Raw genomic sequence first — 9,039 nt, forward strand, 5'->3', positions numbered from 1 at the left:
ATTGAGGCCTCTTATCGGCAAAGGGTTGGCAGCAATGTCGTCGTGAAGTTATTACCAGACAAACATTTTGACTTCGGGAAATGGTCCGAAGTTTCCACGCCCAATTCCAATATCTGGGTCCATCCACATGCATCTCTTCGCCTCTCGCGACAGCGTATTCAGATTTCAAGCACAACTCAGCGTCATCTTGATGGCAGGAGTGCATTGGCAGTGCCAGAATCGCATTCAGGATGTTCCCAATGTCTAATTTAAGGCATATACCTAGGGTTCCTGATTGCCACGTCAACCACCAATTTTTGCTCCATACATACATACATGTGAGTCAATATGTATATGATTCTATGTATGAACTTAGCATAAGACCTTCGAATAGTGGTGGTCCTTGAAGTAATGACATGGTTGCATCGTACCCCCAAAAAATCAAGGACACCTCCTGCCTATGTTGATCTCATTTCTCTACACTAGTATGCATCCTCGATCATTTTGATTTGGACTAGTGGGCTGTGGGCAAGAATGCAAATTTTTTTTTTTCCCTCGCACCAAACGTTAACTAAAATTCCTTGTTTCGTCGGAGGTGTTCCCATGTCTTCACAATGTGAATTTCTATCATGTACATAACTCGGGTAAACACCCAATCCCTCAAATCTAAGACACGGTTTTTTATTTTTTGCATATATTCATTGGTAGTCATAAAAAAGATATGCAGTTACCTAAAATCTATTTTGCTCCCGTATACGAAACTTAAGATAATATTTTTAGAGTAAACAAATTAGATAAAAAATGAGTCATTCAATTCAAATGCTCAATCTCTATATTTCCGCAATCTCTTTTTGGTAATAAATCAGTTGCATGATCTAGATGAGTCACGACTACTTAAACTGAATACATGTAATGAATTTTAGGGTTGAAGGTTTGAAGGCATTATCTACCAAGGAGGAAAAATTGTTCAAAAAGTATTAAATCTATTGTACATTTATCAATCTAGTCTTAAAACTTTTCATATTTTGTCAATTGAGTAAATTTGGCTAATTTTGGCTAAAAATTACTGATGCAGATACCGATGGTATTATGTATGATAGTTGATGCGGACAATTTTCAATAATACTTTATTTTTTTTTATAAATTTAATTATTTTTTTCCTTCTTCCTTTTGTTGATGGTTAGGGAGCTGGTCTCACTTGCCACAAGCGAGAACAGGACCCAGTGAAGGTCAGCCTCACTTGGGCCTTGCCCTAGCTCGATCGACTTTCACGTGTGGCGAGTGAGGCCAGCTCACTTGGGCATCGCTTGAATTGAAAAAATTATTATAGTATTACTTAAAATTATTCGCTCTTTACCTAGGATGATTGGTGTCTACGTTAGTGAATTTCAGTCAAAATTAATAATATATAAAATGATTATGATTGAATTGACAAAAATATAATAAATTTTAGACTTTTTATACCATTTTCCCAACGAAGGGCATGGCTTTTTGGCACGTATTCCCTGATGCTAAAAAAACACCGCCTCTTCGGAGGGGGGGATGTAATGCAAAATTCATCTCTCATTTGGGGGATACTTTCTAAATAACGAGGAATCGCGGGTTACGAACCGACTTCCTAAGTTTTACGCGAGGAATACGAATAGCTTTACAAAAGAAAAAGGGGTAAATAACTAAACAAATACTCACGCAGTAGAGAGAGAGAGAGAGAGAGAGAGGAGGCAGGCATCAGCAAGTTCTTCCTCAAAATCGAACTCCTGAAATCGAGTTTCTCTCCGTCTCAGGTACTTCGATCCTTCTCCTCCTTCTCCAACGCCTTCGCCCGAACGCGGTACTGCCCCCCAAAGTCGATCTTTTTTACTTGACCTATCGAGCGCGAAACGAGCTTCGATTGCGCCCGTTGGGCCGCGCAATTTGAGTTTGCATGTGGGCTCTCTCGCATCTAGCCGAGGCGGTCGTGATGGGGGGATTTATGCCGACGCGCGATGTTTATCCGCGTTCTCGCAATCGCCGCCGCGCCTGTTTTGTTTTCGGCATTGTCTCGCGTGTGCTCCGCGATTGATTCGATTGCTGAAGTGTGTGTTGAGGATGGTGTGTTGATTGGCGCTGTGATACGAGTGATGTTGTTGCAGGACCCGGTTTACGCCGTATTGGTTACGGCGGAGAAGCTCCGATGGCGGGAAAGTCGACGGCGAGGCCTCGGAAATTGCCTGTGTACCTTTACATTCCGAATATAATCGGTGGGTGGTCGTGGGTTTTGTCGATTTTGGTGTTGGGTCGATTTTGATTGGTTGCTTAGATTCTAAGTCTGAAGTGGTCTGTGGGAGGTTGGAAGAGTAGACTTATTTGAGTGACTCCTGCTGGGTGTAAATGCCAGGTTATGTAAGAGTGCTTATGAACCGCGTGGCGTTTGCGATATGCTTCTCCAACAAAAGGCTATTCTCCGTTCTCTATTTTCTAAGGTTGGCCTTCTTGAATTTAAATGCTGGGTTTATGTTATGATGACGTAAATGGAGTTCGAAAGGTTGGAGTGAGTTGACAAGCCCATGTCGTCCGAGTCGCATACGAAGCACGTGGGGTTCTTCTTAAGCACATGCGACGCCTTTGCCACGAGAACTCCTGAAGCCGGCCATCGTGGTGGACGAGCTTCACGGTGGCGACGGACGTCGAGTCGCTGGAGCTGCAGATCCCCATGGTTTTTTCTGGGGTTGTGCTTAGTTTGATCCGGCGAGGATGTGAAATGCTAGAGAAGGAATGCCGTGCGCTTCGGGATACCGTCAGTTGGATAACGATGTAATTTGTTCGTTTCCGATGTTGTTAGTTTAATTTATTGCTTGATGGATTTCTCGCCTTCATTTGCCATTACATAGTCCAGAAAATGAAAAGAAATAAAAGACGGTCGCATATTATCATTCTTCTTCTGAACAACGATTAATATAAATTCATAGCGCAGAATCCCTGTAAGAGTTTATACAATTTCCAGGGCGGACCGATGGGGATATCTTGACTACTTTGGATGTATATTATGTAGCTTGGTCAATTAGAAAGAGTCTAGAGACAATATCTATTTTCTATATCAATCAAGGTCAAGAACTAAAAAAACTAACAAAATAGGTAAATACGGAACTTATATATATAAATATATAAGAATAATATAATAAATGAAAAATGCAAATCGATGTTGAGATTCCTTCATAGTTTGGCTTGGATGCATGCCACGCCGACTACATGGATATGTAATATCTTCACGCCATGCATACCATCTCTTCTGTCACTTCCCACGATAAAGATGTAAAAATCGACTTGCGATCAGCCACAAGTATCGTGACAGTTATTGGCGTAGGGTTATCGGCGTAGGGTTATCCAATGGAATAATGGCCTCAAGAACAACAAATTTCTCATTTTTTTGTCCAAACAATAAAATAATATCTTGCTATATGGCGGAAAACATGTGAGCAGGTCCCCTCATAAGTTTTAATAAATCATAGCATGCTACAAATGTCAGAGGTTTGAGAAAAAGTTATTAGATTCGGCCACCTCACCTTACTCGAGTCGGACCGGGTTCGTTCACTCTGTTTTTTCTTGTTTGGAGTTTTTCAATTTAAGTATTTCGAGAACGTCTTGAAAGAAGACCTTTTGGGAGATAACGTGAATGAAAAACTAAAAGCACGGTGAACAACAGGTCTATTTACGACGGAGGACTGTACGGACAATTGATCATAACCGAACAAAGACCATATTAGCATGCATGTGATATGGAAGTAATTTGAAGATAAAATGCTCACAATTCATACAAGAAGAAGATAGATAGACTTATAGATTTATTTCACCTTAAAAAAATACAATTACAAGACTTCCTTATTTATAAGCTTGTTACATGACATTTACTCTTTCTAGTAGGAAAAGCTAGCGTTCTGAATAAGATGTAATAAAATATCTCCATATCTCACTTTATCTCTAAAAACATTCACTACACTTAGAAATAGGAATAGACTCATAATGGATAATGACGAACAGACTCGTTAAAGATAATATTGCAATTATGACTCTTTTTCAATACAAGTATCGAAGCACCGATGAATTTGATTTAATTTCTAATATCATACACGCACCATCCAAATCGTTTCGCACGCACGTTCTTTATATCCTTAAAAAGCAAATTCATCGTCCACCCCCGATCAACACATCACCGGTCATGCTCAAGACATAATCGAGCTCAAAACGCCAGCAATAAGGGTCGTCGGGTCACCTGCCCACGCAGATATCATGAATCGAAGAGCCAAAAGAAGCATCTTCCACCACTTCTTCTTGCTCTTGCTCATTTTATGTGGTACCTGGAGCCTGTCCTTCAAGCAGGGGACTCCAGTCGGAAGCCCTGTGCTAGTACCACCGTCGCCATTCCGCCACCACTCCATCAGCATCTCCCTCGCACAAGCAACATGCAAAGTGTACTTCTTGTCGCACTCGGACCTATAGACCCAGCTCTTCCTTTCCTTCTCACACTTATGGCAAGACGTAGTCACCTGCAACCACAAGGAGAACTTCATCTTGCCGTGGTCCAGCTCCTTTGGCAGCTTTGCACAGCACGGGTGGAGGTTGACCTTGACCCCTTTGGCCTCGCAGCAGTAGAAGAAGCCAGTCACGTCATTCCCGCATGCATCGCAACAGGGGGGCCTCCCCTTCGGGGGCTCCGACATGAACTTGAAGGAGCGCTTGCCGTAGGAGGGGTGAGATATCGTATTGGGTGTTTTGGCGCAGTGGAAGTGCAGGTCGAAGTTGCACTTGTCGCAGCGGTAGGATAACCCGATGCCGTCCTGCTTGCACCCGTCGCATCTGAACAGGACCTTGCTGTCCTCGGGCTTCAGGTAGTGTCGGTGAATGGAGAGTTTGATCTCTTCGTACCTCATGGTAGAGAAATTTGGCTTCTAGCAATGCGGAAAAGAACCCTGGAAATGGCTACTTATAGCAGTTGCTTTGAGATGAGAATTTCCTCGTTAGCCGGTCGTGGAAAGACCAGGGCTGATCAGGGATTTTACCAGGTTGATCTCTCTTTCTCTTGGCTCGCTGTTGAAGGAAGGGAGGGAATTATGCTTTCGGGGATGGTGGTGATGGTCGTAAATTGAGTGTACACAAGAGAAGAAGTTGCGTCAAGAAGGGAAAGTGCGGACACAAGGCATAAAAATTTTTAGTCTTGCCCCACATGAAGAATTGGAACTTTCACTTTGCATATCAATCAGCTCCTGATGCATGTACAGACGCAGAAAACATATCGAGATGTTTCCAAAATGAGACACGGGAAAATTGTCGAAAAAGTCCTAAACATGCAGGAATTATGCCCTTGCCGAGGCTTGGTCTCGCCTAGGCAAGGGCGCCCAACCGACGCTTGGCATGACCGCCCTGGCCAAGGTGAGGGCCGGCCTCGATGGGTGTCGGTGGGGTGACGGCGGCGCCGGGCGAGGCCACTGGAAAGGCAAAGAAAAAGTCAAAAAAAAAAAAAAAGGAAAATAATTCTAGAATAATTGAGTATTGATAAGTTCTTTATATTCTGGTCGAAATTTTTTGTTAGTTCAACTGGAACAAAATTCATAGAAATTGATGAGACATAATTGCTTTTAAGAATATATTACTTTATTTCAAGATGCGATAACATGAATCCCCCAACAACATCACATGAGAGAAAAATTTCTGCTTACCTTACCGCAGGATAAGTACACTCGAATCGCTTTTCCAGAGCAGGGACATGCGAACGCCACGTGTTTCAAAAGTAGAGAGAGGGAGAAAATAAAAGGCAAGGTACATGACTCCCAGGAGACTCTGGAGCAAACGGAAGGCGGATGAGGGCTTCAAGATGAATGGGATGAAGCAGAGCGTGAGATGGAGTCGAGAGGGCAGATACAAGTGACATAAATACTGAAAGTTCTGGACAATTTCCTGGTAGCTGCCCCTACTATCCTTTCGCGTTAATTTCTTTTATAAGAAAGCCCATTATGAGACCGAGTCTTTCTGGAAATGTTCATCTTGACCCCTCGAGTTTTCTTGGAAATGTTCGAGTCTTCCTCGAAATGTTCTATCTTGACCCCTCAAGTCTTCTATGGAAATGTTCATCTTGACCCCTTGAGTTCTCCTGGAAATGTTCAAGTCTTCTTGGAAATGTTCATCTTGACCCCTCAAGTCTTCCTAGAAATGTTCGAGTCTTCCTGGAAATGTTCATCTTGACCCCTCGAGTTTTCCTGGAAATGTTTGAGTCTTCCTACAAATGTTCATCTTGACCCCTCTAGTCTTCCTGGAAATGTTCATCTTGACCCCTCGAGTCTTCCTGAAAATGTTCGAGTCTTCCTAGAAATGTTCATCTAATCATCTTGACCCCTCGAGTCTTCCTAGAAATGTTCGAGTCTTCCTGGAAATGTTCATCTTGACCCCTCAAAACACGCAAGACTACTTAAAGATTGAACTTGGAAATAGGTAAAATACTAGTCATTGCCCTTTTTTTTTGGGTAGGCGAGTCCACGGTGAGAGAATCAAAGGGAATCCTCAAAAGAGCCAAGAAGAGCTAAGACGTCGAGGGAAACTACGCATACATATTGGTTTTTCGTTGAGGTTAATGGAATCACTAGTTCTTGAAAATTCACTCAATGTCGGTCATCACCATCCCAATCGTTGTTGATGTAGTCCATCCACTACTAGTGTCAAGGACCTCAGTGTTAGCCTCACTTTCTCTGTTGGAATATAATATGCGGAAACGACATTGAGATAGCTAAAATAAGCACCTAGAGGGGGGTGAATAGGTGTAAAAATATTTTCTCGAGATAAGAGAGCAATACTAAGCAGACAATCGATAGGAAGTTCTCTTTTCGTTAACAAGGCGAATTATGATCAAAGTAAAGCAGAGAGTAGGGAAGAGAAAATGAATACAGAAATTATAGTGGTTCGACTTATTCAAGCATATGTCCACTCTTTTGCACTGATAGCCCACCGGCTGGATTTCGCTATGAACAAAAGAGATGTTACAGTAAAGTTCTTCATTGATTCCACAGTGTAGATACTCTACCACACTTCCTCAAGGTTTCTTAGTAATATGAACTCTCTTTTGGTGTATAAGATTTTGCTCAGAAAATGAATTGACTAAGAACAAAGAGCTTCAGACTTTAGAATTCTTCTATCGTGCACACACTTGAACAACTAGAACGTCTTCCTTTTATACTCCTTTATGCCATCATACCCGTTGGCAGTTACCAAGGGAATTCTTCCAATCTTCCCGTTGGATAGAATCAATTAGGAAAATCATTCGAGTTATTTAAGGAACATGTCGATAGCCCATCAATCCTGCTCGCCCATACAATCAGGATCTTGGTTTCCATAAGTAGAACATTCCAAGTATACTTCGCCAATCATCAGATCTTTAATCTTTGAATCAATAAAGGATTCCGTTATGTTATATCCAGTCAAGAGATCTTCTCTAGTCGATAAGGTCAAATCCTTAGCGAAACATCCAGTCTTGGATAACCCTTCTTCGACGGATTAGAAACTGTCAATGGGAATAGACTTTGAGTCTTGAGTCCGTGTCCGGAGGTCTTCGGACTTAAAATAGTAGAGTCTGCAAATCTTCGGACTAGGCTGATGGAAACATTTTGTCAGCTTCAAAATACTCTAGGAAGATTTCTCCAACAATCTCCCCCTTTTTGATGGTGACAAAACTTTCCTATAGATTTGAATAACTTTGACCTGCAAAACATTACTCAAGCAAATATGGATATCTCATAAAGATAAATGGCTTATTGATAACACTAGAATCTGCAACCACAGAAAATAGGTTAGTCTTGCATATAAGTAAAGCCATCCATAAGATATCAATAAAACTTAATATAAGCAGTCAATCCAAAATCTCAAATCCAATCCACATCCAGACATAAAAGTCAAGTCAAACATTAGAACAAATTAAAAGTTCAAGGTTCAAAGTTCAAATCATATCTCTCCCCCTTTTTGTCATTATAAAAAAGGTTGAGATGGAATCAAGAATGCTTGGGAATACAAACAAGCTGGAAATCTCCCATTGACAGGACAATGCCTTCCAACTTTGTCAAATCTTCCTTCAGTTGAGTCACCTCTTCACTCTTAGCATTTGCTTGAATCTGAAGAGCAAGATCTTGGATTTGATCATTTAAAGAACCTGAAGAAGCTTGACTTGCATTCTGCAAATTCTGTACTTCGCATCCCAGAGCATATATCTGACCCCGCATTTCTAGGAGAACATCAAGAATTCTACGAAAATCTACTGAATTATTAGTCTGCGTACTGGCGTCTGCACGATCAGATGGAGTAAAGGCATAGCCACGCAGATTGGGTGATGAAACATCATGTCCCTCCTCAGGAAATTGTGAAGCATAGATTTCCTTTGGATCTGCTGGAGAGCGGATGACTCCTTCCTTCAGGTAGCGGGATATGAGGACATTCCTTTTTTTCTCACGATCTCCCCGTTTCCATGCCTTCAGGTGGAGAAGAATGTTCCTCATGCTCCCCTTCCTCTTGATCTCCTCTTTCCTCTTATTCTTCAATTCTTTCCTCCTCTGCATTTCTTTCTTGACTTCTCTCTCCTCTGTTTCCTTCTCTTACGCTTCCAAATCTTCTCTTTCTCCAGTCCTCTATTCGAGTCTTTCTCTTGTCGTTCCATTGATTAGGAACAGAATGACTCGATTCTTCAATGCCATTACATAATGGTGATGTCTTCCTCATCTTCTTCATCCTTAACAATGAGAGCTCTTCTTTTCTTGGATGGAGCAACCATGGGCTCCTTCCATTTTCTTTTTGCTGCCGAAGAGATTTGATGAGCTTTGACAGGGGTTTTCTCCTTGAATTTCTCCAACGCCTTGTTGAGTTCCTTTAGACGCATTTTAGACACCATTTTCAGTCCCACTACCATTTGATCACAGGCTCGAACACAGAGAATCTGGGGAGGCTAAACATTCAAATGTCTGAATAACTTTGTCACAAGAGCTGGATAAGGAAGTTGATCCTTGTCCTTCACCACTGCTCTATACATGTGGAATATAATAGTGTGAGGAA

At 41.8% G+C, this 9,039-nt stretch overlaps 1 protein-coding gene across 1 annotated transcript; it reads right to left on the reverse strand.

The window, feature by feature from the left end:
- Positions 1-4,178: 4,178 nt before the first annotated feature.
- LOC120292633 lies at positions 4,179-5,292 on the reverse strand. The gene has a single exon (XM_039310911.1). It carries the CDS (start codon positions 4,884-4,886, stop codon positions 4,179-4,181), a length of 708 nt encoding a protein of 235 aa, XP_039166845.1. The 5' UTR covers positions 4,887-5,292.
- Between the last annotated feature and the right edge of the window lie 3,747 nt (positions 5,293-9,039).

Source organism: Eucalyptus grandis, chromosome 4 (genome assembly GCF_016545825.1).
Source record: "Eucalyptus grandis isolate ANBG69807.140 chromosome 4, ASM1654582v1, whole genome shotgun sequence".
Lineage (NCBI taxonomy): Eukaryota > Viridiplantae > Streptophyta > Magnoliopsida > Myrtales > Myrtaceae > Eucalyptus > Eucalyptus grandis.